This window comes from Manis pentadactyla, chromosome 3 (assembly GCF_030020395.1).
Source record: "Manis pentadactyla isolate mManPen7 chromosome 3, mManPen7.hap1, whole genome shotgun sequence".
Taxonomy (NCBI): domain Eukaryota; kingdom Metazoa; phylum Chordata; class Mammalia; order Pholidota; family Manidae; genus Manis; species Manis pentadactyla.
The window spans coordinates 209,744,830-209,761,708 of record NC_080021.1 but is presented as its reverse complement, the minus strand read 5'-3'; the positions used below and the strand labels follow the sequence as shown (position 1 = coordinate 209,761,708).

Here is a 16,879-nt window from a genome sequence, read left to right as displayed (position 1 = left end):
CATTAATTCTTAAAGACATTAATTCTTAAAGAACCCTAAAATCACAATAGTGGCTCTAACAAATTGCACAAGCCAACTGGGGTCCTCTAAAGAGATCAGTGGTTCTCAGCCTTAGCTGTTCACTGGCATCACTTGAGAGTTTTAAAACTACTGATATCTGGGGAGATATCAGAGATTCTAATTTAATTGGCCTGGGTGTGGTCCTGGGCAGCAGTCTTTTAAAAAGTTCCCCAGGTGACGTTAAAAGTGCAAAGGAGGTAGAAAACCACTGGTTTAGATAGCAGACACTATCACTAAGGTTTTTAATTATACCAACAGGAATGGAGGAATTGATTTTTATGCCTAATTGTAACACTATTCAAAGAATACAAGGGAAAAAGGCTCTGGCTATATCTGGTTTAAAAATTGTTTCCCTCTAAAATCCATTAATCAGTAGCTCACTCCAATGCTGCCCTTGGAAAATTAGCCTCAGGTAAGAGGAGGCAAAGCCTCTGAGTTATGGCATTCTCCCTCCCCTTGCTAGAATTAACGTATAATGTGGCCTCTTGAGCGTAGCCTAGTGGGAACACCAGGACACCTCACTCATGACATCGTGTCAGAAAAGTTTCTGGGCCACTGTCACTGCAGAAGCTCCTTAGAGGGATGAGGTTCAATCTCAGCTTTCTTAACTAGGCTCTGGGGAGGTCTTGCTGGTGAATCTCCTGGCTCCTGTACTTGATGCTAATTAACCACTCAGAGCCTCTCCTTACAACCTAGTTAAATAGAGTTCAGGGGAAAAAATTTGATTTCTTGCAAACAGATGATTAGGAATTAAGCCTGGAGCCTCTTAGCACATTAATTCCATCTCAGTGTAACCATGGCCACAGTTGATCCAAAACAGTCCCTAGTCAAAGAGACAGACTCCCCAGGCACAACAACCCTACTGTCAAATCTGAGAAACATATCCTCCCCCATCCTTGAGTGCAAAAGTGTTGCTCTCCTGATCAGCACATTAGCTCACCTGTTTCTTCTAGAACAGGAGCCAAGATGGGACTCCACGGAAGGTCTTGGCTGTCCTTGGTGATTTCTTCACACAGGTTAACGTGTGACAGTGATCTGTGCCATGTCAGCCTCCACGGTGAACCTGCTCACCTTGAGTATGAGGGATAGGGACATGGAGTGGGATATGGAGAAGCTGATGGGCAGGGGAAACCCCATTAAGAAAGACTCTATTCTGGTTGTCAAGGGAACCCTCCAACAGCACTGGGCCCCGAGCCCCTCAGTGGCTGATGTTCATACCCAGGTGCTGATGGCTGGTATTCCACGTGGCCAGGTATTCCAGAGATGATGGAGAAGTGCTCGCTGCCTTAATTAGGCTGCCAGGTTGTCGCGGCCCCTGAGAGTCTGTTTCTTCGGGCCTTGTGGTCTCTATATCATGTGGTAGGAGCAAGTATTTTCCGAGTCTTGTTGTCGATGGACCAGTCATAGGCCCGCTCCCCCACACCACTTCTTTACGGGAAGTCACATCTCTTCTGTTTCATAAAAATTCCCCTGAAAGTCTCCTAGGTGCACACATGTGCAGGGACTTTGTGATTCTGGTCACTTGAGTTTCCTTTTTCAGACAAGAGCTCACCACCAGCAGTGATTCTGTTTTAACAGTTTCTCTCCCTCTTGCGCACAGTCTGTGTTATAAGTGATCATAAGCATATGATGTCAACCAGCTGAGTTAGTGAATTCAAATCAGACTCTGTGACCACAGGCATGCAGTGGACCCTGGGACCTCTTCTTTGAATCTGCCCTTGTGCCCTTTCATTTGCTCTTCAAATACATTTTGTTCTTGACTCTTTGCAAGCTTCCCTAAAGATGCATCTGTTTATTCAACGTTTCTTCAGGTTTTCTGGGACCATATTTGTTGTGTAACTATATTTGTTACTTGTGGCCTTGGAGAGCTGTAGTACTGGGTGGAGATTGCCAGGAGGTGGATCTGTAAGATTGCTAATCAGAAGTCATCCACTTGAGGGATTAATTGGATGCCAGTCTCCCCATCATGCATGATCTCTCACACAATTTTGGAGATTTCCTTCTTGGTTTGAGGGAGGGTACACAACACCTTTCCTCTCTGAAAGGCCAATGTCCTTCTCCCCTCCTGTCCCTCTTCACACACTGGGACAGCAGGAGATTTGAATGGTGGTTGGTGGGAGCAAAGCTTGTGCTAGAACTTTCCAAAAAGTCCTGCTGGGTAAGGTCTGGATTCCAAGTGCTAGAGCATCCTTTAGGATGTGGGGATTAGAACCTTCATCCTTGGCCTTGGACCTGATGATATTGCCATTCTGGTACAATAGGCTACCTCCCCGTGGAAGCCCTCTTACCAGGTGCACTTTGGCCAGCTGACCACAGGAAGTCCCACGAGCACCTTGAGCCTCATCGTCCCCAGCCCATGTCATCTCATGATTCCTCCTCCCTCTAAAACCCACCAGGAGGGCACTGGGGATGAGTTTGGGCCACAGAGACACCCACTGTCCTTTCTGAGAAAACCGTCTTGCCTGCAATTCCCTGCAGAGGGAACCTGTGCAGTGACTCACGGGCAGCACTTGCGTGCTTCCGCTCATATTGCCCGAGGGCTGCCAGTGCAGAGGTTGACCAACGGCCTGTAAGCCAGCTGCTGACTAGCCAACCTGTATCCGAGGATTTGCTATTTCCCAGACTTGTTTTCCAGTCTTGTTTGTGCTTGGCTCCCCCTGTTTTTGTCTGACCTCCCAGTGCATCTGAGGTTCTTACCTCTCTTTGTTTTTCCTTTCAGTCAAATCTTAGAGTAGGCTATCATAATTTAAGGTGGTGGACAAATTACCAACGTTAGAAAGAAATGTAGAAGCAATTTTGTTAAATTCAAGTCAGGTCAAGTAAAATGTTACCTACTAGGGAGAGACTAGGGGCTCAGCCTTGATCTTACCTGTGTTAGAAGCAGGATTTGGTGCGGCTACAGGTCCTGCCCTTTCAGAGCTTGGCAGGAAGGTCAGACCCTCTCACATTTCCCACATGATTCATGGGACTGATGGCAGGGGCATCTTCAAAGGTCCTGTGGCCACAGTAATTCCTTATCAACCTGAGTCTTCAGTTTAAATCAGGGTTCTCTTGGCTTTCTGTCCTAATGTTAACATGCTCACCCCAGTCTCTCACTAGTTGATATCTGGGTCTTATTTCTAGGCAAGCTCATGGTTATCGGAAAGTTCCTAATTTTATATTTCCTTAGATAACCCACAGACCAGAGACTTTCAGGTTTTGAAAAATGATTTTCTTGCCAGAATGGGAGATTTGTGTCAAGCATATGCTGTGGATGAAAAATCTGAGACATTAAGTACCATTTTGTTTTTAGTTTTTGCCAGCAAAATTTGTCTCACCTCCCCTTCCTTATAGGGGAGGTTAGGACACAGAAACACACCAGTCATACTGGACTAGGGCCTACCTTAAGGACATCATCTTAACTTAATTAACACTTTAAAGAACCCATCTCCAAATGAGTCCTATTCTGAGATACTTCAGATTAGGACTTCTATTTATGACTTTTGGGGACAACACAATCCAGTCTACCACCAGTGTGTTAGACACTGAACTCTGCGCTCTTAAAAGAGTCACCACTCAGGATCCACATACAACCAGGAAAGAGTTGAAAGAGAAAACAAAGAGAAGGAACAAATTTAGATGTGTACCCTGCTTACAATATGAACACTATACTTATGCTCCTTATGATCTTGGGATTAGAAAGAGCGACAAAAAGTGATACATTGGAATTGTAGACACCGGAGGACTGAATATGTCCCTCAGTATTTTTCTGGAGGTAATCCAAGGGGTATCCATGAACCTAGAGTGACTCACTGAAATTAGATAAATGAGAGAGACAACAGCCAGGGTGGTGGGGGGGAGAGAAGAGCCTAACATCAAAGAACCACCCCATGATGGTGAAGGACGACGCCTCCATTGGATGGTCATTACAGTGCAGGATTAAGGGGTAATGAAAGCCAGCCACCTATCTGAGAAGCCAGCCCTGGTCACATGTCAGCAACAGATTCCAGCATAGGACCAAAAGACAGAATAGTCTAAAAAGAACTGCTATGTCTTTGAAGACATGAGGGGGAGGTTGCATAAGTCCTGAGAGTTTAGGAAGAGGATTTGGAAGGAGCAGTGATAGTCATGTGAGGTGAGAAATGAGTGAAAGAGGCTAAATTATAGATGAAAATTAATTGAGAAATTATTGAAATGGGTTGAGAAAAGTCAGAATTGACTGAGGCCTCAAAACCAAAAATAAAATTGAGCTATAGAGATGAAGCTACAGAAATAAAGTTCTATTTTTGCATGCCCAAGTCTTGAGGATTATGGTGATTGAAAATTCACTTGTTTTGTGTACCCACACTTCTTTCTCCCATGCCATAGCAGACATAATCAATCATAATGTATCCTTCTTTATTCACCACAGGTAGGCACACATTTTTTCACTAGAGCAAAGTAAGAAGTCCTTATCAATTCATCATACGTCAAAACCAATTTGCCATACATGTAGTAAAGAAATGAAATTGGGCAATATATCCTCACCCAGATCTGCCTTGCCCAAGGTTAGGGATGTCTGAGGCAAAATCAATGGGATTTAAAGACTCCTTATTCCATCATTAAAAATCTGAAGATCATCTGTCTACCCCTTATCTAAAAGGCCATGAGAGATTACTTGAATTAGGAGTTTCCACCTACTAAAATTAAACTCAACGAGAGAAGGAGAGAGAATCACACTAAACTGCTGTTTTTCTGAACACACTGTGAAGGAGTTCATTGGACTGCTTCCCTAGATAATTCATTCTCCAGCTACATTGAGAGCCTCTCTCCTATCAGGTTTCTTACCAGCACTTCACATCCATTGATTTTTTACTCTGGTGGTCATAGGGAGTGTTTCTGATTACATAGAGTAAATCCTCCTTCGTTTGAGAAAAACAGGAAATAGAAGACACCTGGAGCTACAGCCCATCTCTAGAGGGAAGAGCACACAGGCAGGGAGCCCCCAGAAGGCTCATGGGATGAAATCAACCTGAGCGTATGAAGGGGAGGGAGAGCAGGGACCAAAACGTGTGTAGAGGCACAGAGGTAGCTTACTAATAGTCAGGGGACTGATGGCGGTTCTTGGGAATCTTAATGACTCCAGAGCCCAGGATATCCAGCTGTCGGGAGAACTGAAAAAAGGGACCACAGTACTATCATGGCGTGACCGGGGAACACAGACCCTACTACGGAACTCTCCTAATCTGTTGGGGGGGTCTCTCTCACACATACATCCCTGCAAAAAAATTTCTAAGGGTTTTAGATGAAATGAAGTGGTTATGTATGTATAAACATCCTTGCACATTTATACATTTCCATATAGATGCGTGCAAAATTCTCTGGTAATTCAAGTGAGCAAATGGGGTTGAATTTTTAAGTAGAAGGAAATAAGGGAGGCCCCCACTAAATATGGAAGAAGTGAAGGAAATGTGATTTTCTGTAAAGGAGAGATATCCTGGGGTGAGTCTACAATTGTAGCCTAAGTACCAAGACTGCCCAACCATGGCGGGGACCACAGGGTGGAAAATTACAGGGTGCAGCTACAATTGAACAAAAAGCATTTCTCCAAAAAGACTTGCCTCAGGAGCTGGTGTGTGCATGTATGCGCACATGTGCACACGTGCGTGCACACCCAACACCTCGCAACCAGGTTCCAGGTATTTTGTTGGCTTTTGTAGTGGAAAGCCTCTCCACCCAAGATGTAATCCTGCTCGTCAGTTTCTCTAAGCACCGTTTCATGTCTTTGTTTCTTAAACTGTAGATAAATGGGTTCAACATTGATATCAATACAGTGTTGACTACAACTGCTATTCAGTCCTTGACAGTATAGCGGGACAGGGCTGGAAATAGACATAGCTAATGGTCCCATAAAGCAGGGTCACCCCAGTGAGATGGGAGCTGCAGGGGGAGAAGGCCTTGTGTTTTCCCGCGGCTGAGTGAATGTTGAGGACAGCAGTGCGGATTCTTAGGTAAGAGGTGATGATGCAGACAAACGGGGCCACCACAGAGGCCAGCCCTTCTGTTATGGCCACAACTTCATTGACAGAGGTAGGAGAGCAGGCCAGTTTCAGAACAGGGTTGACATCACAGAAAAAGTGTTGGATAACCTTTGATGCACAAAAGGTGAGCCGATTCACCAGGAGGACATGTAGGAGGGAGTGGAGGTGGGAGACAGCTATGGAGAAGGCCAGAAGCAACCTACAGGATCTGTGGTTCATAACAGTGACATAGTTAGTGGAAGGGGTTACAGATGGCTACATAGCGGTCAGTGGCCATAGCTGCCAGGAGATGCCAACTGTCTATGTTCCAAAGACCAGGAAGAAATACATCTGTGCCAGACATTCAGCATAGGAGATTGTCTTTGCCTCGGACAGGAAGTTCACTAACATCTTGGGAATGATGACTGTTGGGTAGCAAACATCAGCCAAGGACAAGGTGCTCAGGAAGAAATACATGGGGTTTTGGAGTTGAGGATCAGAGCAGAGAGCCAAGCGATGAAAGTTATTTCATCCATTTTTATTCAGTTCATTCCCATCCTGAAGTGTCAATACTTATTTTGATGATAGCAAAATACATAGAAAAATAAAATATCAATTTCATCATACTATTTGTGTCAAAGAGGAGATCCACTAAATAACCAGTCATTGTAATGAGCACTCATTCTCCTAGTCACTGCTGCTTCTGAGAACTCTGCTATAATTAGAAGGTATAATTTGTTAGGTTTTAATTGTAAAGAAAATATTTTGTTATTCTAGAGACGAAGAAACCAACTACAATGGAGGAAGTAGGCTTAACTATTATCAAAATGATGTGCCTTTATCTAATTACTGTTGTGATTAAATCATTCTAAATACTGAAACATTGGTATTAATTCAAAGTAGATTGTAATAAATATGTTAACAGTAATCCCCAGGGTAACCACTAAGAAAATAGTATATATATATTTCTGTGTACACATATATGCATATCACATATATACATATATATGTGTACACGCTGTACACACACATATATATGTATATATATGTGAAGGGAATCAAAATAGTATGATAGAAAAACTAAGTGCAAATGAACAAAGTAAAAAATGATGTAAGACATATGGAAAACAATGGTAGTCCCCACTCATTTACAGGGGATACCATATAGTTAAAGACCCCTAGGATGCCTAAAACTGTGGATAGTCTTGATCCCTGTATATACTATGTTCCACTCTATCCAGGCCTTTCTGTTCCTTCCTTAGATGCTGACCACAAGAGCATTCCACAGTGGACCTCCTGACTCACATCTCCAGCTCAGATTTTCCCTCCTGGAGTACTTGGCCTGCAACAGTGCCTATCAAACTGCAGTCCTCATACCAGCTTTATTGAGATATAATTGGCAAATAACATTGTGTAAATTTAAAGCATAGAGTGGGATGATTTGAAATACATTGTAAAATGATCACCACAGAAAGGTTAGTTTATTCATCCATCAGATAGTTGCCATTTGTTTGTGTAATAAGAACATTTACAGTCCACTTTTATAGCCAACTTCAAGTGTACAATACAGTGTTGTTAACTACTGTCACCATGCTGTACCTTAGATCCTCTAAATTTATTCATTTTGTAACTGAAAGTTTATATTTGATCAACATCTCCCCATTTCCTCTATTCCCCAGTCTACTCTGTTTCTGTGAGTTTCACTTTTTTAGATTCTACATGTAAGTGACATCGTATGGTAGTTGTGCTTCTCTCTGACTTATTTCATGTAGTGTAATGTGCTCAGGTTTTATCTATGTTATTGCAAATGGCAGGATTTCCTCCTTTTTAGGGCTGAATAGTATTCCACTGGGTATATATGTATGTCACGTTTCCTTTATCCATTCATCCATCGGTGGACATTTAGGTTGTTTCGGCTATTGTGAATAATGCTGCTGTACACTTGGGGTCTTAGTATCTCATTGTACTCAGCACACAAACATGAGCTTTCCTTCTCTTCTTCCATAGCAGTGGACTGATCACTGAGATCGGTAGATATATTCCTTTATTCCTACTAACCTATGCACATTAGCTAGAGAAATGCTTCCTACAGCAATGATCCAAGGCAAAATTGTTAAGTTGGGAAAATGAAACAGTTTTACAAGTTAAATATAAGCAAAACTACAACATCCAGTGAAATTCAAATTAACAATATTAAAGTGGTGTGATGGATCATGTGTTTTTGAAATAAATTGGCAGTATTGATATGATAGAGAAAGATATAGCCTTGGGTCTGGTTATATTTTAATCTGTTTTATATTTGTCTTTTGACAATATTGATATGCAGAATGGCCATTTAAGAATTAGATACAAATGACATTAATAATAGCATGAGTATGTTCAGTAACTCAGGAAAATTGGGTCTCATACTGAGCCCAAATTGCCAGTGACAGATGTTCAAATGCCAGATTATTAAAATGTCACTTCAAATCTCTTTAAATCACTCTTATTCACTTGAAAAAAATATTTAGTATTTTGATTCATTTAAATGTGCATTAAATGAGCATCTAGAGAGCTAAGGGGGTCTAATTAATAAAAATAGTCATAATAATAACTAACAACCATTTTTCACTTTATACCTTATTTTTCTTTTTTGTTTGAGCATAATTGAGATATGGTATTTTATTAGTTTCAGGTATACATCATAACAAGTTGATATTTGTATATATTACAAAATGATCCCATGGTAAGTCTAGGTACCATGGCTACCATGTAAAGTTATTACAATATTATCAACTGTATTCCTTATGCTGTACATGACATCCCCATGACTTACTTATTTTATAATGGTAAGCTTTTACCTCTTAATCCCCTTCACTTATTTCATTCACTGGCCAATCCCTGTCCTCTCTGGTAACCAACAATTTGTTTACTGTTGTTTGTTTATTGCTTTGTTTTTTAGATGCCATATGTAAGTGAAATCCTATGGTGTTTGCATTTTTCTGCCTGATTTATTTCACTTAGCATAATACCCTCTAGGTCCATGTTGTCTGAATGTTAGGATTTCATTGTTCTAAGGCTGAGTAATATTCCATTACATACACAAATACACACATGCACACATCTTTATCCATTCATGTATCCTTTCACAAGCCTGGGTTGGGGAAAATTTCATGGCTGCCTATTCTCTACCTAGTTCCAATTCACCCTAGTTGGTTAACTTCTCTCTCCTATGTATGTTCCTAAGAGATCAATGGAGAAAAGCCTTTTATCTTGCATATGCTTCCCATGACCACTGCCCCCTTACTGACTGTGTGGGTGGGGAGGGGAATTCCAGAGAAATTAGCTTCTGATTAAAACTTTTTAGCAGTTATTTCATGGCAGGATGATCAGTAGTTTGATCTCCCATCTAATTGTTGGTTGAAGGAATGATGATTTCCTTTCATTCAGATATTTTTCTCTGCATCAGTTATTCAGGAGGCAGAAAATCATCTGGAAAAAAAAATTAAAACATGAGATCACCCACCTGTACTGCATGCCCCTCACTTTCAGAACAATCTTACTGGGATGAAAGCATAAGTATGAGGAGAAAAAGACAGGCAGGCAGAGAACAGAGGCAGTAAAAGCTTTTTATTTTTAATGACAGTGTCGACCCCAGCCTTGGCACCCAGTCCGAGTCTGAAATTGTTACTGGTGATACGTGCTTATTTGGGTTGGTGTAATTCTTACCCAAATTCCTGTCTTAGTTGCAGACAGGCTGCCCAGGAAAGGCAGCTGGCCCTAGACAAGCTCTCGACACTCAGGAATCAGAAGGTGTTCTTCCGTGTCTTCCTGTGGCTCTTCACATGCTAAGGGGACCATAGACACTCACAGACTCCACCCTCTCTCCAGGGAGCATCATTGGAGACTGTCAAGAAGTCCCTGAAGTTCCAATGGAGGAGACATTAGGAAACAAATTAACAATTTGTGACATTTCGGAGTTTCTTCCCCAAAGAGCCTGGGGAATGTTGATGCTTTCTTTTTCTCCAGGTAAGCACCCTCTTGGCCCAACTCATTTAGACCGAAAAGAACATCTCTCTGAGACTGGCCCAGGTGACAGAGATGCCCAGTGACCAGGTCTCCTAAACATCCTCAGCAATTTTCTCATACCTGTGTTATTTACTCTAGGTGACAGTGTCTAGGGTTGGAGAACATTCTTCCAGAGTTCACATAGCTTTGGACTAAAAAGGCTAGAAAACCTGACACCACCAGTCACTTTCCCATCTCCTGGGCTTTGAAGTAGCCCCTGGTGGACAATGTTCTTAAACCTTCAGAATATAAAAATTAATAGGTCTAAGATTTTAGACCACAGACTTTACCCTGCACTCTTCTGTCCTAAGCATCCCTAGGTCTAGTTGTAAAATATTGATGTATGACCCTTGTTTTTCCCCTCAGGAAAACCACCAATGAATATATTTTATGTTTTATGGAAGCTGAGTTCCTGGTCATTTGGGGTACCTCACTTTGTGTGTACTGCAGAATTCCCAGGTTGGGGCTCAAATTCCCCCCTCTTTCAGTACAACTATCACCCAAGAGTATCCTATTACTTATGACTCATTGTCCCCTCACCCATTTATAGTATCATGCCTTTGTTTATACTTTCTTTCATCTACTATACCTAACTTGCTGGGGCTTGAATTCAGCACCTTCCAGGATACTTTGCTTGATGACCACCACCTGCCGTGGATCTGTTTTCTGTCCTCTTTGAATGCTTTGGATTTCCATGCTAAAGGACGGCTCAATGTCTTTGTTTCGTTGCTTATACATTAATAAAAGACAGAAATCAATAATTTAGTGAGTGCTTGCTGTGTGCTACGCATTCAGTTAAGTGAAGCAAATATAGCATCTCATTTAATTACTGCGTCACCTTCATGAAGTAGGTGGTCTTATTATTGTTAGAGATGAGGAGTCTGACATCAGGGGTGTGAGTGGGTTGCCCACTGTAACACAACCAGTAAGTGACAGAGTCAGTTTTTGAAACATTTTGTGAGGTTTCTTAACTCCTGTTTGACTCCATGCTTTTAATCTGTCACTCTACTGTTTTTTTCCTAATGCCAGTAAACAAGATTCAGGAATTACATGATGAATAATAATTTTTGAATGTCATGTTTCCAAAAATATGAACAATATCTTATTAAAGTTTTAAAAGTACATCATTAGTTTAAGTTTCCTTCATGGAAGGTAGCCATATAAATCTGCTTAATTAAGGTGAACTGCTCTGAAATCAGTCACATTGGGAAAGCCAAGGTAATTAAGTAGCTATTTTAAATGTTTAAATACATATCTTCAAAAATATGTATGATTAAAAATTCAAATGTTGTGTAAGACTAGAGAATGAAAGTTTTGGTCATCTCTCCACCACCCAAGGGCAGTTGACCAGATGGCAATTTCTACAGTATGCACCCAACCAATAGTCTGTGCACACGCAGTCATTCTCATCCACTTATCAGTGTATCATACAGTGCATACAGTTTTACCCCTAGATTTTTCTCAGTTAACAAGATATACTGACCATGGTTATATATCAGTAAATGGAGAGCTTAAGCTTTACATAGCAGGCAGTATTACTCCACGTTGATGTTCTGTTCCTCACTGTTGTATTCCCAGCATCTTGGGCAGTGCTTGAACATAATAAGCACTTACAGTTATTTCTTGAATGAATGAATATATAGATAGACTCTTTTTAACAACTAATCAGTGTTCAATTGTATATGTACATAATAAGAAACAAGTAGATGGACATTCACCTACTATTGTTTGCCTTCTACTATTGTAGGATAAAATTGTAGAACTGGAATTTCTGGTCAAAGTGTTTAGATACGTTATGTGTATTTATAAATTTCATTTCAAAGGCAATGTGCCAATTTACACAATCATAAACAAGGCATGTATTTATTTCTCCACTTCTTGAATAGTTCAGAATATTATTCAATATGTTGATGTTTGTCAGTGTAATGATCTAAGATAGCTAGACCCTGGAGATATTTTAAACATTTTAATTGTCTAAAAGTGATTTTAATTTCCTTGTGAATTATTTGCTCATAGTTTTGCCCTTGTTTTATTAAATTATAAATCTTACATTTAGCACTTCATATATAAAAAATATATGCCTTGCCATATGCCATTGCAACTATTTCCTTTGGTTTATTTTTTCTCAATTACTAAAAAATACTTTTTTCGGCATTTGAGAACATTAAATTGTTAGGTAAGGAACATTAGGTTTATTTCTTTGGTTTCTGAGTTTCTATTTGTGCTTATAGAGTCTTTCTGCACCTAAGTTTTATTTAAAACTGCTTGTTTTCTTTTAAAGCTGTTATGGTTTCTCATTTCTTACATGTTAATCTCTGATCTCTTCAAAATTAATTTTGGTGCCAGGAGTGAGGTTGAGGTTGAACTTTAAAAAAATATCTATTGAGTTGTATAATTCATCTTTTCCTAACTGATTTGAAATGCATGTTGTTATATGTCAAGTTTTCACATTCTACACACTACATCTAGACTTTCTATTTTTTGCATTTTACATTTCTTTATTCATTAACCAGTAAGAAACTTTAAACTAATGAATGTGGGATTTGTCTGGGCTATTCACAAACATTTCAGTTCTCACTCCTTCCAGGCACATGGTAGGACTGTATTTTTTCATCCTTTTGAAATTGAATGTGGCCATTAGACTTGCTTGGGTGATGAAGTGAGAGTAGAAGTTCCGTGTGTCACTCATGGGTGGGGGTTTACGATCCAGGATGCAATGTGCCTCCTCCTCCTTTCCCGTTCTGGTGACCAGCAGCCCTGCCCTGGGGAGGCATTGTCAGCCTGTATCGCCAATCCAGGGTGATGCAATCCCGAGTCCTACTACCAATCTGCAGTGCATTCGCGAGAAACTAACTTTATAGTTTTGATTCACTGATATTTTGTGTTTGTTGTTACAGAGTGTTCTAGTCTATCTTTATTGGCACGGAACTTGTGTCTAAAATGGGAGTGTTTCATATGACTAAAGCCTAAGAAGTGTGGCTTAGGAGCAGGTTGGAGATGTAAGGAAGATGTGATTGGAGATTGGAGATTGGATTTATAGTCCATATGATGGTGAAATATTTGGTGAGACTTTTGCCCGGGCCAACTTGGGAGGCAGGTCATATTACTAATGAATTTGAAGCTCTAGAGGAAAAGGCCAGAAATCCAAATGTTAGTAGCCTGTGTTGGAGGGTATTTATTGGCTGCTTTTAGAAAAGTATTATAAGAATGAGGTGAACTCAGAAAAGATTTGGCCAATTTGCAAATAGGTCTAAAAACTCTGTGGTGTCTGATGAAGTCCTACAACTGACTAAATGGCTCAAAGAAAAGAGACTAAAAACAGATTCTCCCACCTATAACCTGTTCATTCAATACACATGTGATATAAATTAAATAAGGGATGAGAAAGTAAAGAAACATAGCAGTTCTGGGAGCTTTGTCTCCAAAAGCCCCACAGAAACTGAATGCATAGTTACTGGCACATGGCAAATAAAGAAAAAGATGACCAAGTTTCTGAAGGATTTATTCTTCTAAAAGTACCACCATCTGGACGAGGAGAGGCTTTGGCTGCTACTTTAGTCTTTAAATAACCTTTGAGCTCTCAATTGTGTTCAGATGGGAAATGGTTTGAAACCACTTCCCAGCCACCAACTTGGACATTTTCCTTGATGTTCACTTTAGATGTGACCAGAAGGGATAATGGAAAGGGAATAAAAGCCAGAAACTGCATAGAACAATGGTCAAAGGGGGCCCCTTTCAGTGACCTACATCAGGTCTAATCAGTGAACATTCCCCACCTCGAGTAGGGGTCCTCACAAACATCTCCCTAGTGGGGTTTGAGAATTATCCGCTGCACAGGGTCTTCTGCATGCCTTCCATGATTCCAGTTTCTGAATGAGAGTGGGTTTGTTTCTGGTTATTGTCTAACAATTCTACACTTACTGAGTATGAGAGAGGCAGATAACTCATCTTTATAATGTAAACTTTTCTCTATCAAGAAAAACCACATCCAGATGGATGTAGAGACTACCATGATTTCACTCATATTTCCTAGGTTCTTTTTACATCCATACAATGATTTCCAGACTTCTGAGCTCCCACAAATTAAACCCTGGGGCCAGGCAGCATCTGGAAACATGTTAGAGGCTCTTTGAATTTATCCACAGGTCATCTACAGAGAGAAGCATCTACATCAAACATACTGAAAACTGGTGTATGAATGAATGTGTATGTGACATATATACTCAAATCCCCACTCGTGCCCACAGCAGACCTTAGCAAGACATTCAGAGATTTTTTCCCCCTTTGATATCTCGAGATGGTTATTCAAGTCCCTTTTAGTGTTGTATCCCTCTGGTAGTCAGGACCAATTGGTCAGAGTTGGCATGAATGTGCAATCCATTCAACATCCCTACAGCTAAAGAATATAATTTAAACTATATTTCACAGGTGACTGTTGATTACAGGTAGCTATGGTCAGCAGCAACTATACCAGTAGGCAGAGTATGGGGTCTCTGAATCTATGGATCATATGTCCCTATTTTGAAATGTGGTGGCTAGATCTTTATTTCTTTATTAAAGGAGCTTGGCCCAAAATAAGATATGGTTGTTGCAAGAAATTCACTGGAAAAAAGAAAAACACTACTTGGTATTATTTCATTAATATCTTGGTGGGAACTGTTGATTCAGTGTGATAACATAAGATAAATATTCTTATATCACTCTGAATGATAAACAGGTGGAGGAGATGTTGGAAATTAAGGCACCTTTGAGGAGAGGTATGAGGAAAACAAAGCTCAGGAGGACTAAAGGGATGAGAGCTACCCGAGGGATAAGCTAAAGGGAAGAAATACCAAGACACAGTATGGGATTTATTTTCCACTGGAAGTAGACCTAGGGCCGATTCACTAACAGTAACATATTGGGTGGATACCACATATGAAGAGACCTCTGTCTAAAGAAGGCTAAACATCGTGATGTGGTGGTTAGGTGCTGAGGAAAAGAATATGGCTCTAATGTGTTTGATGGAAGATTCACTCTCTAGATGAGACTTTCCAAACTAATACTGATGGTGGGACTTAGACACACACACACACACACACACTCACACACTCACACACATAATTTATAAAGAATTTACACAAATTAAGAAAAATGGCTCTAAGAAAGTATGCACCTACCTGCGCAGAGATTTGTGGCAGACACACATGAATATTTTCAGCCAATCACTCTTTCCCAACTTATAAAAATTTCCTCAGGAAAGATGCAGAGATTAGCAGCATTTTCAGTTGAATTTGGAGGAAATAGAGGGAGTATGTTTCTTGGAAAGGTGGGATATGATGGAGTAAGGGTAAAGGTAGGCAGAAAGATTCAGATAGTACTCATTCCTTCAACAAGCCAATGATGTCACCGGATAGATTTAAGATGTGAGAGAAAACCCAATATTCAATTAATAGTTTCCTGTCACCTATGAAGCGGCATAAACACCAAGAACTTGTAGTCAGGAATTACAGAATCTGCCTAATTTCCCAAGTTTAGCATAAAAATCCAAATCATTGTGGCTTTGTCTTAAACATCAGCTTCCCTAAGCCCTGTTTCATGACTCTGTTTCTCAGACTAAGATAGAAGCGTTCAACATGGAAGTCAACATAGTGTAGATGATTGCTGCTGTCTGGTCCTTGACACACAGCTGGTCAGAGGGGGGAAATAGACATAGCTAATACTTGCCTATAGCAGGGTGTCCAGGTTGAGATGGGAACCACAGGTAGAGAAGGCCTTGTACTTCCCAGCAGATGAAGGAATCTTCACAACAGTAGTAAGGATTCTCAGGTAAGAGATGGTGATACATGGAAAGGCGGCCATTGCAGCAGGTCATCCTTCTGCCTTGGTCACTGTCTCTTTGACAGCTGCAGATGAGCAGGACAACTTCAAAACTGGGTTGAGATGACGGAAGTAATGTGTAATGTTGGAGGCATGGAACGTGAGTTGATTCACCAAGTGGACATGGAGGAGTGAGTGAAGAAATGGGATAAAGAAGGAAATCATCAGCAGGTGGACATAGCATTTATAGCTCATGATGGTAATGTAAGTGATTGCATACAGCCACATAGAGGTCAAGGGCCACAGCCCCCAGGAGATGACAATCAAACATTACCAAAAGATATGAAGAAATAGACTTGGGTCAGGCAGTCACCATGGTGGATGGTCTTTGCCTCTGATAAGAAGTTCATCAACATCTTTGGCATAACTGTTGTGTAGCAAATCAGTAAAGGACAGATGTCAGAAAGAAATACACAGGGGTCTGTAGGTGACAATCTGAATAGATGGCCAGGGATAGTGATCAGGTTGCCCATCAGAGTGACCAGACAGATAGTTAAAAATAAGACAAAGTGGGGCTTCTAGTCCTCAGGCCTAGAGGAGAGCCTCGACAGGCTGAATTCAGAAGGTCTTGTTAGGTAGTTTCATCTCATGGTTTTGATTGAGCTTTAGGATAAATGAAATATACACCCTTTTGTCATTTGAAGCATGCATTTTCAAAGCATCTTTCAACCAACCTTATTTTTCTCCTACTGTGATACTGTAAATATTTATCTGTACTGCTGCTGTCTTCCATTAATGTGGATAATTCAGGGTTCAATGTATTTTTCCATCTCCCTTTTGTTTCTGAGCTACTTAGGGTCATTGAGAAATAGAATATAGAAGGGGCAGTGATAGCAGAGAAAAAAAAAGTAAACATAGAGGCTTCCCTTTTCTATCATCTTGAATTAGATATCATCATCTATTAGATAATCATATTATGACTTATGTTCATGGTA

The 16,879-nt window shown here is 40.5% G+C and overlaps 1 protein-coding gene and 1 pseudogene across 1 annotated transcript; both read right to left on the bottom strand.

Annotated features, from left to right (window-relative positions):
- Positions 1-5,867: 5,867 nt before the first annotated feature.
- LOC130683131 (olfactory receptor 1L3-like) lies at positions 5,868-6,515 on the bottom strand. The gene is given in 3 exon segments (XM_057499411.1): positions 5,868-6,296; positions 6,298-6,362; positions 6,365-6,515. Coding segments are annotated over 3 exon segments (645 nt in total).
- A 9,101-nt stretch (positions 6,516-15,616) lies between these two features.
- On the bottom strand, positions 15,617-16,534 carry LOC118925361 (olfactory receptor 1L1-like; annotated as a pseudogene).
- Positions 16,535-16,879: the final 345 nt, after the last annotated feature.